The 16,086-nt window shown below is 32.4% G+C and overlaps 1 protein-coding gene across 9 annotated transcripts in view; it reads left to right on the top strand.

The window, feature by feature from the left end:
- The window catches only part of HFM1 (helicase for meiosis 1), a 96,245-nt gene that overhangs the window by 26,569 nt on the left and 53,590 nt on the right, over window positions 1-16,086 (top strand). For all 9 annotated transcript variants that reach the window (XM_053214420.1, XM_053214417.1, XM_053214418.1 and 6 more), the window contains 12 exons: window positions 197-348; window positions 932-1,009; window positions 1,220-1,378; window positions 3,848-4,048; window positions 4,132-4,220; window positions 9,036-9,079; window positions 9,187-9,288; window positions 9,686-9,831; window positions 10,727-10,821; window positions 11,461-11,594; window positions 12,551-12,598; window positions 15,555-15,635. In XM_053214420.1, the coding sequence (XP_053070395.1) occupies window positions 197-348; window positions 932-1,009; window positions 1,220-1,378; window positions 3,848-4,048; window positions 4,132-4,220; window positions 9,036-9,079; window positions 9,187-9,288; window positions 9,686-9,831; window positions 10,727-10,821; window positions 11,461-11,594; window positions 12,551-12,598; window positions 15,555-15,635 (1,329 nt within the window). The remainder of the gene's footprint in view (window positions 1-196; window positions 349-931; window positions 1,010-1,219; window positions 1,379-3,847; window positions 4,049-4,131; window positions 4,221-9,035; window positions 9,080-9,186; window positions 9,289-9,685; window positions 9,832-10,726; window positions 10,822-11,460; window positions 11,595-12,550; window positions 12,599-15,554; window positions 15,636-16,086) is intronic.

Raw genomic sequence — 16,086 nt, 5'->3', positions numbered from 1 at the left:
CACTTATTTCTTTTTCTATTTTTAGTTCAGTTTGGTTATTACATATCTCTAAATAATATGTTTATATTATTAACTCTCAATAAATATTACACAGCACCTGGATGTATAGTTTTATCCTAATTTTATTAACCAATGTTTGTGAAAGTAATTTTAAAACTGTACTGACATTCAAAGTAAATATCTCATATTGTTGTAGTGGCACCAATAAAAGCCCTGTGTAGTCAGCGTTTTGATGATTGGAAAGAAAAATTTGGATCAATAGGATTGAATTGTAAAGAACTCACTGGAGATACAGTAATGGATGACCTATTTGAGATTCAGCATGCCCATATAATAATGACAACTCCAGTAGGTGTTATTTATACTCTTTTTTTTTGGTTTATTAGAAAATATGTTTCTCTTCACCAAGAATAAAAGTTAAAAGAAAATACAAAGTAGAAGAATATATTTGCAATGTAAAACAAACAAACATAAAAAGTACTAGTGTTCAGGTTATATAAAGAATACTTACTAATCAGCAGTAAAAGACAAATTACCAAATGGGAAAAATAAGAAAAAGATATGAATAAGCAATTTGTTATTTAGGATAATTTGTAATGATACTTTTTGCTTGCTTTCTTTTATCCAAATATTATGTATCGCAGAGGGAAGAACTTGGGAGGGCTTAAAAAGGCAATCAGACTAGAATTTTGAATATTTTTGGTTAAACTTAAAAATAAATGGGGGTTTAGTTTTTTAAGCACTTGTAAGACTATCAAAATTCTTTAAAGTGTTTTTAATCTTTACATTTTTTTCAGGATACTTTTAAGAACTAAAAGTTTGAACTAAAATATTGCCCATGATTTGTATCATGTTAAAATTTTTTATTGATATCTTAATAATATTTATTATAATTCTTTATCATGTTAAGCCACTTGCATTTTTTCTCTAGGAAAAATGGGATAGCATGACTAGAAAATGGAGAGACAACTCTTTGGTCCAGCTGGTTAGACTGTTCCTCATTGATGAGGTAGTGAACACATTTTCACTTTTAGAGATAAAGGTAAAACGATTAGAATGGATAGAAAGAAACAAGACATTTTCAACTGAACTATATGTTTTATCCCTTCAAGTGGAAAAGTTTATTTTCTTAAGGAAGAGTGATAATATTAAGGATTTTAATTGATTAAGGAATTTTTTAATTTTATAGTCAATCATTTTTTCTTGATTTCTTTCTTAGGTACATGTTGTAAAAGATGAAAATCGTGGACCAACTCTTGAAGTTGTAGTCAGCAGAATGAAAACTGTACAGTCTTTATCTCCTGCTTCAGAAAATAGCAGCACAATTATTCCAATGAGATTTGTAGCTGTATCTGCAACAATTCCAAATGCTGAGGATGTAAGTTAGAATTTTAGTCTGTCAGATTTTTTTTTAATCACTGGTGCTGGTGGAACACTTTGTCATTTTAATCTTAGAGGAAAATAAAGGGTTTTTTCCTGAAAATTTCAGAACCAGTTTAGTAGGAAAGTATGTTGTAGAAAGCTATGGCTGTATCTCATAGATATGGCAGTATCAATATTTGGTTGATTTGTTTAATAAAACATTTTTGGGATAAGTCTATTGTTTACTAATATCTAAGAGTCTTAGTTTTTATGAGTTTCAGATGCCTCATAATAACTTGACTAATAACTTGTTATGGTTGTTCTCATCAGCTGACTCTGGTTGAATAGCAAAGTACAATAGAGAATAAAATAATTGCTTAAGTGATTACTACCCACCTTTCCACATTCTATGTGAATGGCATTATGGTAAGCACTAGCAATAGATAAAAAAGTGAAAACATATAGACCCTGAACTTGAGGATCTCATGGTTAATGGGGTACACAGACAGTTAAAGAAATAATTGTATGCCATATTATACTTGCTGTAATGAATATATATCCTAATTTTTTTCCTCAATATTTAGGGAAACTTCTTGAAAAATAATTATTATTTCTCCCTCTTATTTACTTCTCAGCTTACTATAGTATGACTGTTTTCTCCCACTACTTAGAAATTTCACAAATTGTTCCCATATTGTCTAATACAATGGAAAATTTTATCTTTATCTTTAATTGGCACCATTAAACATTTTTTTGTTCTTAAATTGACAGCTTGTTTTGTTCATGCTCAATAATAAAGAAAAATTTTAAGTATATGTAATCAACAGAAACCCAGTGTTTGTCATTCTAGATGTATAGGTGGAATCAAAACGTACATGCTCTTTTGTGACTTGCAAGTCACCTACAGTCTTTTCCATGTCATTAAGTATTCTTTTTTAAAAAAATTTTAATGTTTATTTTTGAGAGAGAGAGAGAGAGAGAAACAGACAGAGTGTGAGCAAGGGAGGAGCAGAGAGAGAGGGAGACACAATCTGAAGCGGGCTCCAGGCTCTGAGCTGTTAGCACAGAGCCCGATACAGGGCTCAGACTGAGAAACCGCGTGATCATGACCTGAGCCAAAGTTGGATGCTTAACCGACTGAGCCATACAGGCATCCCTAAATATTCTTTTTTAATACAATTTTTGTGGTTTTATTGTAATTTATTTATTTAGCTTTAATATTAGAAGATTATTTCCATTCTTGCTATTGTAAATGGTGCTAAAATTAATATATCTTTGAAAACATGATTATTTTTCTAGGATGAACTTCTAGTGTAGAATAACTGAGTGAAAGGATATATAAAACTCTAAGGACGTAGTGCTTTCAATAAATGGTACAGGCATTTGTACTTCCACCATTAGCCATTTCTCTATTCTAGCACTGGATATTATAATAAGTTATTATTGTTACTATTACATTTAAATAGTTGTCACACTTCTTGTTTAAACGTACTTTACTTTAAAATTTTATACTGCTTTGATTTTTAGTGAAATAAATATTTTTTAAAAATTAATTACTTTAAGTTCTTTTTTGCAACTTGCCAGGTCATGTTCTTTACCCTTTTTCCACATTGGGATAATAAACTTTTCTTTTGATTTGTAAACAGTATTTAATATTAGTACTCTGTAATTCTTGAAATTCTTTCCCCCTTTGTGATAATTGCTACATCTGTGAATGCTACTTTTCTATCTCTTTGTACAAATCCTCTTCCTCAATTTTCTCCTAAATTAGTGTCTTTACTCTTGGCCTTCTGCTCCTTTCAAATTAAATTCTTGTGTGATCTTATTTACACCCATGATAGTCTTGAAAATGTTTTTATATTTCCTTCCTGTGCAACTACAATTTCCTGTAAAAGCAATGGTCAGTTTCAGAGCAGGGCATGAAGTCTGTTTACTAACCGGGTTATGTGACAATGAGGTCTGGTCACAATAGTTCCAGAAATTAGTGACTTCAGCATTGAGCCTGTAATGTGCTTTTGGCATTGCCATTTCTCAAGTATTTATTTACTCTTTGTTTAAAAATTGTCAGCTCTTGCCAATCTAGGCCAACTATTACTTTGGTACTCTTCGGCTGTTACTTAGCACAACTCAAAAGTTGTGTCACCCACATCTAGGCATAGTTCTGAAAAATAGGAAGGTTATAATGATAGTGAGAAATTCAGTTTCTCTGCTGAAATCAATTTTGTAGGAAGGAAAATAAAACAAAATAATTATAATTAATTGGGAATTTATCATAGTGAAAACGGGGTATAATCTTAAAATACTGCTACTGATAATATTTACCAATATATCAATAGAGCAGTGTCAATGGAATATGTAATACTGAAAAAGACTACTTGATTACATATTTTTATACCTTGACTTTAAGGTATTCTGTTATTCGGTTATTTTTAGCCATAAAACTTCACTAGACAAAACTTTTAATGTATATTTCTGTTATTTAAAGATTGCAGAATGGCTTTCAAATGGTGAAAGACCTGCTGTATGTCTGAAAGTGGATGAGAAACATCGGCCGGTGAAACTTCGGAAAGTGGTCCTTGGATTTCCCTGCAGTAGTAACCAAACCGAATTTAAGTTTGATTTAACCCTCAACTACAAAATTGCCAATGTTATACAAACATACTCTGATCAGAAACCCACACTTGTGGTACGGATTGTTAGTTGCATATTTTTGAGTGTAGTATTCAGTTTTTAATATGATTAATCCAAGAATTATTCATTTATTTTCAGTTTTGTGCAACAAGGAAAGGTGTGCAACAGGCTGCTTTGGTACTTGTGAAAGATGCTAAGTTTATTATGGCTGTGGAACAGAGGCAGAGGTATTTTTTTTTCTTTTTTTTATTGGAGGTAGAAAGACTTTTAGGGATTACCTTGATGAGATGAGAAATCTGGGTTCATTCCTTAACCTTTTGAAGTTACTCAACCTCTCTAAGCCTCAGTTTCCTTGTCTATAAAACAAGGATAATAGTAATTTGGAAGATTGAGAGACTGAATCTTAGTGACACTATGATCTTGTCTTTATTTCATAGCCAAGTTTCTTGAAAAATTATTCATATTGCCGTCCTCATTTTTTTTTTTTTTTTTTTTGCCCATTTTCAATTCAGCATCTGTTGTAATCTTTCACTAAAGCTAATTTTGCTGTTGATCTCTCAGCAGCCTCTAAAACATTTGGTCCCTCCCACCGTATTTAAAAACTCTGGACTCTGTGCTTTCAAGATCATCCTCTATCAGATTTCTTCCTACTTTGCCGGCTGCTCATTCTCAGCCCTCTTTTCACCTCTTCTATTCAGCTCTTAAATATTGACATTCTAGAGGTTCTGTCCAAGGTTCATTCTTTCGAATTCCACACTTCTGAGTATTTGTATCTATCACATGGGTTCAAAGAATATACATACACTCATATTTATATATGTCTGTGAATTTATAGCTCCAACCCAGATCTCCATTCTGAGTTCCAGGTCTATAGTCCATGCCTAACTGACATCTCCAATTACATATCTATGGGCATCTCAAACTATTAGAAACTAATAGTGATTTGAACTAAGGAGGTGGCAGTGTTGATGGAGGTAAAATTATATATTTAACATATGTTTAGAAGTAAAAATCAACAGGACTTGGTAATCGATTACCTATGTGGAGGAAGGTGAGGGAGGTGTTAGTGTTAGGTTTCTGCAATGAGCAACCAGGGAGTGCTATATAATTCAGCTGGGAAACACTGGAGGAGGAGTTGGTTTGAGAGAAAGAATCATAAAATAGAATTATTTTAGATACATTGAACGAAAAGGAATGGAATTCCATTTTGAGTTGGTGTGGACCAGGGAAAGAGACTGATGCTTACCTCAATTTGCCTTTAACTGCTCAGATTCTAACAACTTCTACAAGACTTCTTTTTGTCCATCAATCCCCAGATTCTGTTACTAAGGTTTCTAAGTCTGTCTAACATCCCCAGCTATGACCTATTTTGTACTGTGGTTTCTTTAGCTTTTTATTAAATACTTTTGCTTCTGTTTTTACATATTTATTTAAAAAATTTGTTTAAATGTTTATTTGTTTTTGAGAGAGAAACAGAGGCAGAGTGTGAGTGCGGGAGGGGCAGAGAAAGAGGGAGATACAGAATCCAAAGCAGCCTCCAGGCTCTGAGCTGTCAGCACAGAGCCTGATGTGGGGCCCGACCTCACAGACTGTGAGATCATGACCTGAGCCAAAGTAAGATGCTTAACCCACTGAGCCACCCTTGTGCTTCTGTTTACTTATTTACTTTTGAGAGAGAGAGAGAGAGAATGAGAGAACGAGAACGTTGGAGGGGCAGAGAGAAAGGAAAAGAGAATCTTAAGCAGGTTCTGCACTGTCAGCACAGAGCCCAAAATGGGTTTCGAACTCACGAACTGTGAAATCATGACCTCAGCCAAAATCAAGAGTTGGATGCTTAACCAACTGAGCCACCCAGGCACCCCAAATACTTTTTCTGTTGTAGCATACATCCAAATAACAAAATATTTCTGTATTTTGAAATTTCTTAATTAACTTCAGGAAGTTAATTGGTAGTATTTTCATAATGAGAATGTTTCCTGAGCTTTTTTTTTTTTTAAGTTTTTATTTTAATCAACTAGTCTGAGCCTTTGGTTCTAATCAAGAAAACTCCTTGGCTGTTTATGTGCCATGATCAAGCACTTTGGGAGACTGTATGCATCCCTCAGGTCATTTTGCTAGCACAAACCTTTTCTATGATCGAATCACAATTGATAGTTTTCAAACCAGCAGCACTTGGTTTTATAACATTCTTGATTATTAATTTTCTAAATGTTTTCAGTAAAGATGGTGTTTCAAAAACTGACCAGGTCATTATAAAACTAGTAATAGAATAAATGTAAACTGGGTTTAAAAAAAAAAAAAAAGTAGGTATAAAAAGACTCTAAGTAGCAATGACTAATTTGAAAACTACTTGGGTGAATAAACTAGTTGATCAAGTTGGGTCATGTGACTTTTAGTGAGAAACACATGTGGCTGTCAAGCAGTGAAGCTTATTTTCTTGATCTAAAACTAACTCTGAAGGAAATTTTTAAAAACTTATAGAATTTTTTGTGTAGTGGTGGCATCATTAATACAGAGTGACTAGGGGCGCCTGGGTGGCGCAGTCGGTTAAGCGTCCGACTTCAGCCAGGTCACGATCTCGCGGTCCGTGAGTTCGAGCCCCGCGTCGGGCTCTGGGCTGATGGCTCAGAGCCTGGAGCCTGTTTCCGATTCTGTGTCTCCCTCTCTCTCTGCCCCTCCCCCGTTCATGCTCTGTCTCTGTCCCAAAAATAAATACAGAATGACTATATAGCCTCCCAAAATGAATACTTAATAATTAGCATTTTGGACCTGAGCCTATTTATAGGAGTAAGGAACTGAAATAGTTAACCTTTAAGCATCCTTAAAACTAATTTCCATTCCATCCTCTCCCTTTTCCTCTGTTGTCTGCTGCACACAAAGTAGCTAATTTTGTTTCAGATAATCATTTTCTTAAACAGAAGCATGTATCATACTTCTCCTTTTCTCATTTCCCACTCTTACCAAGTAACTCAAGAAAAATTGCTCTTTTAATTCCCTTCTGTCTTCACTCTTTGTCTCTCCTTTTTTTTCTTTAGCCCCCTTTTTTATTCCTGTTTTTTTCAGGAATGAAATGGTAGTGTTAGAAACAGCATGAACTTAGTGACCATGATTTGGATTGCAGTGTTGCCACTTTACTGGCAGTGTATCATTGGGCACACCTCTCCATTTCAATTTCTTAATCAGTTTCAATTTCTTAATATGGGAGTCGACTATCTGTATCACTATGTTATTGTGAGAATTAAATAAAGCAACATTTCTAAGACACTTAACAGTGTATAGCACAGAGTTTGTGCTTAATACCAACATGTCTTTTCTTCTTGCCGTCTCTTCATTACATTATGAATCCTTAAAAAAATTGTGAATGTTATATTAAAAATAATGTGTGCTAGTGTCATTATCTGCAACAGTGAAATGGAAAAACACAAATTTGGTGGTTCTTAGACATAAATAAGAACCAAGCCCACCAACCTCCAAAATCTTCTAAAGTACCCAGAATTCCTTTTCAGATTGTCAAGAAACTCTCTTAACTTCCTCTTCTCTTGATTTAACCTAGTTTTCTTTCTTTCATATCTCAGAAGACTATAAACAACTACTTCTTATTTTTATCTTTTTTGGCTTACTAGTAATATAGTAGAGATTTAAAAATTGTTACTCCCTGTGAATATTTCCAGGCAAATTATGGGAATAGACTTATATTCTGACCCATGAATGTAATAATCACCATTTATGTTTTTTTCTGGTGGAAAGTGAGGTTTCCAAATTCCTGTTTTAAAATGAGCTTCAGTGTTACAGCTGATAAAATAGGGACTTCTTTGTGTGTGTGTGTGTGTGTGTGTGTGTGTGTGCGCGCGCGCGCACGTGTAATTTGTACCCTTTTGGGAACCTCTTCCTGTTTCCCCCAGCTTCAACCTCTGGCAACCACTTTTCTACTCTGTTTCTGAGTTCCTTTCTTTTCTTTCTTTCTTTCTTACTTTCTTTTAAGATTTCACATGGAAGTGACACTATGCAGTACTTGTCTTTCTTTTTTTGGCTAATTTCACTTAGGACTATACCCTCTAGTTTCATCCATGTTGTCAAAAAAGGCAGAATTTCCTTCTTTTTTAAGGCTGAATAATATTCCTCTGTGTGTATGTGTGTGTGTGTGTGTGTGTGTGTGTGTGTGTGTGTGTGTATGTCAAATGTTCTCTGTCCATTCATTTGTCTGAGACTCTTGTTTGGCTGTCTTGGTTATTGTGAATAATGTTGCAGTGAACATAGGAATACAGATATCTCTTTGAGATACTGATATTTCCTTTGGATATAATTCAGATATAGAATTTCTGGATGATTTAGTAGTTCTATTTTTAATTTTTTGAGGAATCTTCATACTATTTTCCATAGTGGCCATACTAGTTTACTATTCTCACCAACAGTGTGAAAGGGCTCTCTTTTCTCTAGATCCTCTACATTTGTTGTCTCCTGTCATTTTGATACTAGCTATTCTAACAGGTGACATCTCATTATAGTTTTGATTTGTATTTATCCCTGATGTTTAATAATGTTCAGCACCTTTTCATGTATTATTGGCCATTTGTGTCTTTTCTGGAAAAATGTCCTTTTATGTCCTTTGCCCATTTTTAAATTGTTTTTTGATTTTTGTTTTGTTTTGCTGAGTTGTGAATTTAGGGATGTCTGAGTATCAAAGTTAGATATTCTTTACTTCTTGGGGCCCCTGGGTGGCTTAGTTGGTTAAGCATCTTGACTCTTGATTTGGGCTCAGATCATGATCTCACAGTTTGTAGGATTGAACCCTCTGTTGGGGTCTTCACTGACAGTGCAGAGTCTGCTTGGGATTCTCTGTCTCCCTCTCTCTTTGCCCTTACCCTCCTTTCATAAATAAATAAACAAATAAACAAACATTTAGATATTCTCTACTTCTTAAAGATGATTTCAAACAATGATATTGTGAAACTGTTTTGATATCTGTACCTTCACAATAATTAATAAACTAAGAGTTTTTATATTAGTGAATAACTTAATAATTTTATGATTTTTTAAAATAGGTTACAGAAGTGTGCATATTCCTTAAGAGATTCAAAACTGAGAGGTAGGTTTAGAGATTATTTTTGAACTGCATTTTCAGCTATAGATAAAAGGAATCAATTATTGATGCAATATTAACAGTGTATAACAGATTATATATTTCTGTTATAGATATCTTAATCTATGGTGTTGCTTATCATCATGCTGGTATGGAGCCGTCAGATAGAAAAGTAGTTGAAGGAGCTTTCACTGTTGGAGATCTACCAGTTCTTTGTAAGTAAACCAAATTCTTGTGGCTATTATAAGATATTTTGGAAAACTATTTATTAAGAGAAAAAAAAAAGAAAAAGCCTAATCATTCTGACTTATTTCTGCTTTTCTTCCAAGATTCTAAAATTATGTAACTACCCATGCATACACATGCTACAGTAAACTTTTTGGCAGTTTTAGTTATGTTACTGAACACAGTGCTACTTGAAAAATAAGAATTTAATAGTTTTTAGATGTGTCATTATTTTGCATTGTAGTGTTCTTTTCCTCTTTGTTCTTCATAAATTCCCTATGTATGAGTTTTTATTACATTTATAAGAATATATATCTTATAAGAAGATATCTACCTGAAGCAATAAAGTTATAAAGCTTGAAAATACTATTTCTTAATCCAATGCAGTTACTACCAGTACTTTAGCTATGGGAGTAAATTTGCCTGCTCACCTAGTAGTTATAAAATCTACAATGCATTATGCTGGAGGAATGTTTGAAGAATACAGTGAAACAGATATTCTACAGATGATTGGTAGAGCGGGTCGACCTCAAGTAAGTGACAATGTTTATTTTCGTAACTTGTTTTAAAACGAGGTAAAAAGCAAAAACTCTTTTTGTGTACTTTTTGTTAAACAGGAGATTAACATTTCCTATTTAGATTAAGTTTAAAAATAAATGTAATGGAAAATCTACTTTAATAGAAGTAAAACAAGTCTTACCAAAGGACACATACTGCTCTACTCCCTCTGAGTTTCCATTGGCTGATAGTTGGATTTATGAATGTGTGTATGCTGTTAATGCTTTTTTTGGTTTTGAGGGTTTTTGTTTTTTTTGTTGAATGGGGATGCTATTTGCATTTTAGATGGGACAGTGTTTCATTGTGTAGGACTGTCATAACTTGCAAAATGTGTAGTATCCCTGAGTCTTAGCACAAAATGCCAATAGTGGTCCCCAGGTATTGTGACAATTAAAAATTGGCCCATATATATTACAAAACATGTCCTACTCTAACAAATACTTATAGAAGTCATTCATATGGGTAGTAAGGGAACATGTAGGAAAAATAATTTTTCAAAGAATGTCAAAATACTATGTTATCCAAATCCATGATTTTTATAGGATCAATTAGATTATATGTAAAATACACCAAATCTTATAACTTTTATCCAGTTGCCTAAGTTTGTTTTGATTTTACCATTGCCAAAAGTATATTACATTGAAACCAAGTGATAGTTTTGCATCTATACTCTTGGAAGGTTTTAAATTACATTTTCAGTGAACATTCAAATTCAGAAGTATTTTTAAGGCCCTTTTGACCTATTGTTTAAGACAGAGACTGTTTAATATAAAATGAAATTCATGAGTTATTGAAGAGGACTGGTACCAACATGTACTCTTTTTTACTACATTTCTCTGTGTCTGTGTGTGTGTGTGTGCTTTTTTCCAGTTTGACACTACAGCTACTGCAGTTATTATGACTCGGTTAAGTACAAAAGAGAAGTATATTCAGATGTTAGCTTGTAGTGACACTGTAGAAAGCAGGTAATACAGAAAATATTCTAAAAAGATGTTAATATAGCCTATATTTTTCCTTTTCACATATAAAAGGAAATTTGATTAGGAGATTTTCTAAGGCTATTTTCTTGAAATTTTTCAATAATCTAAGTGGAAAGTTTGTATCCTTTTAAAAAACTTAGTAGTAAAAAAAAAAAAAAAAGACAACATAATATTTTTATCCAGTAGTTTCTTAGCATGTGGTAGCATGTATCCTTGTTATAAAAGGCCAAATTAGTAATAAGAGGAAGACTATAATTTTCACATCTCTTCACATCTTTAAAATTTGTTTAATAATAGATAGGCAATCTGGGACCTTTTAGTAAAGTATATAATTTTAATACTCTGGGAGAAAATTCACTCCCCACTGTTTTTTAAGTAATAATGTCTTCTAGAGGCATGTAGTAGAGAAAAATCTATAATTTTTTAACAGTTTAACTCATTTGTTAAAGTTTTCTCTTATATTTTGAAAATTAAGTTATCTTTCATGAATTTTTATATAGCAATGAGTATATTCAATTATATTATTGAATTATTCAAAATATTATTGAAGTTTTAAAAAAGTAAGCGTTATGGCATTGAAATACATGTTACTAAGGCAAAGTTGTTTTTTTTTTTTTCTGTTAGTTTACACAGACATCTTATTGAACATTTAAATGCAGAGATAGTGCTGCATACCATCACAGATGTGAATATTGCTTTGGAATGGATACGATCAACTTTGCTTTATATCAGAGCCTTGAAAAATCCATCTCATTATGGTTTGTTACTTTGATTTGAAAAAGTAGTAAATTTTTCAAGCCAGATGGTTCTATATTTATACTATTAGGCATAGTATTAGGTCACAGAATAGATTACAGACACTAGTAGGTAACAAAAGCAAAAAGTAATAACATTCAGAAATACATTCAGAGGCAAGAGTAGACAAATGTGAGAAATCTTTATCTTTTATGCTTCTAGTCTTTTAATAAGGTTAGAAATCAGCACCATTAAAAATAGATCTTTTAGAAAAAAAATTAACTCGAATAAAAATTTAAAATATGCCTAAAATTATTTTTAAAAAGTTAAAATTAAAAATTCCTGAATTTTGTCTGAACTAATGTTCACATCAAAGTGTGTAGTACTGCTCTTGCTGCTGGAATTTGAATTCTGCTTCTAAAGCTAATATACATGTGGTTATATTGCTTCTAGAGGGTTCTCATGTGGTACAGATTATAAAGTAAAAATACTTACAATTGCTGAATATCAAATTAAAACCTGACTTGCTGCAATACTATTCTAATGCACACACGTTTGAAACTTTAAGATCTCCTACCTTTCCATTTATTTGTATCTTCTGTAATTTCTTTCCTCAACATGTTGTGGTTTTCAGAGTAGAGATCTTTAATTAAATGTATTCCTAAGTAAAAAAAAAAAAAACCCAAAAACAAACAAACAAACAAAAATACAAAAAACTTTAAGATCTCCAAGGGAAAAAAGTACAGAATGCCTGGTCATGGTTATAAAATATGCAAAAGATAGTCAATTGATATTGAAAGGATTTCACAACAGTGGTTATCTTTTGTGGATAGTTAAGCCTTACTTTAACTCAGTAAGCTGTTTTTTTCCCAATTTAAGATTTAGATTACTCTTTTCTAGTTAAACAGCTGTAAACTGAGCCTATAAAGTGAGTTAAATCCTCTCTATTTTATTTTTTATCAATTTTCATAACATATAGGTTTTGCATCTGGATTGAACAAAGATGGAATTGAAGCAAAATTACAAGGTTAGATGCATTTCCTTATAAAAAATTATATTTTACAAAGTTTAATGAAAAAGGTTGGTTAGAGTGGAAGTAAGAATACTTTTTGGTAAATTATTTTTTAAAAGTATTTTTAATTTAAAATTTAATTTAAAATTATTTTTAAAAAGTAAACTTGTTTCCTCCAGAAAAAAAAAATGAACTATTTCTTTTTCACATGCAAATAAAGTTTAGCACATGTACTTTTTTTCTGAATTAGTTAATTCTATCAGAATATCTTCCTTTGTAAAATATGTTAACTTGGTTTGTTTTTGTTTTTACAATGATCCTTGACTTTGAAAATATTGGCTGTAGATACACAACTCTTCATTTTTTCTTTTCTAGTTTAATTTTAATTGAAAATATAAGCCTACCTTGATTATGGGCTTCTTGTCCTAATCTGTGCTAATGGTATATTCCCATCAAACCCTAGCTTCATTCTAATTAATCACTCAATACTTCATGATCTCTCTTTTAAGATGTCAAAAGATAGTTGAGCATTTATTAAAATTAGAAATTGTTACCTCTTCATTGTATTGAGACTCTCAGTAGAAGAAAAAATGTTAGATTCACTAAAAATATTTAGCCATTTTTGGGGTACCTCACTGGCTCAGTCAGTAGAGCATACATCTCCTGATCTTAGAGTTGTGAGTTCAAGCCCCAGAGCTTCATGCTGGGTACAAAGACTACTTTAAGAAAAGAAAAGGATCAAGGAATAGATATTCATCTACAGAGCAACAATACTAGTCTGGACCCTCACCTGGTGTAGATCTAAAAATATTTAGCCAACTTTTATTTATTCTTTACTTGGATATACACATATGCATATTAAAATGCAGAGATAAGGATGAAGCAGTAAAACTGTATTGATTAAAGAATAAATATATTGTTGAGGTGCCTGGATGGCTGAGTCAGTTAAGTGTCCGACTTCGGCTCAGGTCATGATCTCAGAGTTCATGAGTTCGAGCCCCGCATCGGGCTCTGTGCTGATAGCTCAGAGCCTGGAGCCTGCTTCAGATTCTGTGTTTTCCTCTCTCTGCCCCTCCCTCATTTGCCCTCTGTCTCTCTCTTTCTCAAAAACAAAACAAAACAAAACAAAAAACCATTAAAAAATTAAAGAATGAATATATTGTTGAAACAAGGTGATAAGTAATAGCGTATATTCATAATGCTGCTGTTGAGAAACAGATCTATAAAATAGTTGTATTGTCCTTTACTGGGCAATTTTGAATGGAGTTTTTTAAAACATATTTTGATCATAAGGAACACAAGAAATCAGAGATAGTCCAAAAAATGTCTTGCTATATTTTGACAACTATAATTTAATTAAGTTTAATTTAGTTTAATTAAGCCTTAATTTAACTTTGTTAAATTAGTAGAACCACAGTTTATATTTGCCTTATCTTTGGTCATTATAGGGTAGCTAAGTTTGCTTATAAAGAATAGCCAAGTTTATTATATAACTGAATATAATGTTTTGGTATCCTTGGAGATCTGCATTAAATCTCTTAGAAAGGATCCTTTGTTTTCCTAAGTTTGTTATGTTTTACTCAGTATGCCCCAATATTGTTATATTGTTAAATATTGCTAAATATTGTTATATTTGCTCAGTATGCTCCAGTAGCTCCCTCATCACTCTTAGAATAAAATGCAGACTTTCCACCAGAGCCCACAAATCCTTCTTGATATCTCACTGCCTGTTTCTCTGATTTCATCTCTTGTCACTTTCCCCCTCCTTCATTCTGTCTCTAAATTGGATCTCTTGTTGTTCCTTAAACACACCAATACCTGAAATCTTATTATTGTTAAACTGTGTACTGATTGTTTCATTCAGTAAAATGTAAGTTCTTTTGAGAAGGAACCTTGTTCACTGCTTTAAACCTAAAGCTTAGAATAGTGCTCTCAGAATGTAATGTAATAAGCATTCCTTTGACTGATTAACTTACTGAAAGTTATTAGTGAAAAATTAAGAAAATTAGCAAAGACCTCAAAGCCTTACTTAAACAAATACTTAAAACTATCAAGCTGCCTAAGCAATGTTGCTTAAACTGAAGTATTTCTCAAAGAATTTTGCCTTCCAAGGGCTGTGTTTTTGTGAGTGGCTACTCTCTTTAAGATTGAGCAGGTTGTGGTGTTTTCACTCCTGCTCTGAACAACCTCCAGTCTTCTGAGCTTTATAGCATGGAACAATGAGAGCACTGTAAGCAGCAGGCTACTATAATTGCTCTGATCTTCATCAGTCAATGAGAGTGAACTTCCTGTTCAAAAGTTCCTTCCAGGTAGCAATAGTGGCATTTTAGAGATGCTGAAGTAAGTACTAAAAGCATCAGCTGAAATGTTCTTAAGTGGCGAACTCAGAAAAGTGGCAAACTCAAAAAAGTGGCAAACTCAGAGGAGGGAAAAGACTGGTGTTTTTTTGAACAATCTTTATAGATCTATTTGACTTTATACTTCGTGTGTATACATGTTTGATAAAAGTTTTAAAAAAAAAAGGAAAAAAAAAAAAAGAAAACCATGCCATATTGGAAGTCAGATAGAAAGTGGTTGCAAAGACCTTGAGCAAGTAACCTAGCCCGTTTCTTTGTTTCCTAGCTTGTATATAAAATAATATTAATACTTAACCTCATTGAGTTATTTTGATTAAATGAGGAAATACAAATTTCCTTATTAAAATAAAAAGTTCCAAGTTGTAAATGTTATTTTATCACTTAATGTTATTTTGATTATTTGTATTATTGTTACTGTTAGAAACAATACTTTTTAGCCTATTAGCTGGGTCTTTTATTTAATGAGTGTTTTCTTACCACTTAAGTAGAGACTATAGTTTTTCCCACAGCAAATATACAGAAACACAACTTTAGCATATTTGATTATCAATTCTATTTTGTGCTACTCCCTTATCTTACTAAAATAGAAAAATATGTTTCCTATTACTGAACAGAATTGTGTTTGAAGAATCTGAATGATTTATCATCTCTGGACTTGATTAGGATGGATGAAGATGTTAATTTCAAACCAACTGGTAATTTTTCCATCAGTTAGTAAATTTAACACTTGCTTAAAACTAAATTTTAAAATATGTTCTACTAAAATTTAGATGATGCTAAAATTAAATTGTTATCTCAGTTAAATATCTCATTATCTCAATGATGATAACAGGGTATCATCATTGTTAGCATGATCTATTTATGCTGTATGAGTCCTGTTTATAAAATTAATAGAGCTTCTTTTTGGCAGGCACAGACTTTGTCTTCACTGATTCTGGTAACTTGAGTTGAAATACTCAAATCTTAGGGTCGTTTCAAATCTCTTATAACTCTTGTAGATGCTCTTTTGCCAGTTCTTTGACTCACTTGCTTCATGGCTTCCTTTCTAAGTTAATTTTATCCCTTAACTAGGAAACTTTCATCCTTTCTAATAAGCCAGCAAGTATCAAGTCTTTTCTCAAACATTTCATTTTCTCTGGCAGGGAG

Source organism: Acinonyx jubatus, chromosome C1, assembly GCF_027475565.1.
Source record: "Acinonyx jubatus isolate Ajub_Pintada_27869175 chromosome C1, VMU_Ajub_asm_v1.0, whole genome shotgun sequence".
Lineage (NCBI taxonomy): Eukaryota > Metazoa > Chordata > Mammalia > Carnivora > Felidae > Acinonyx > Acinonyx jubatus.
This window is presented reverse-complemented; position numbering and strand designations above follow the sequence as displayed.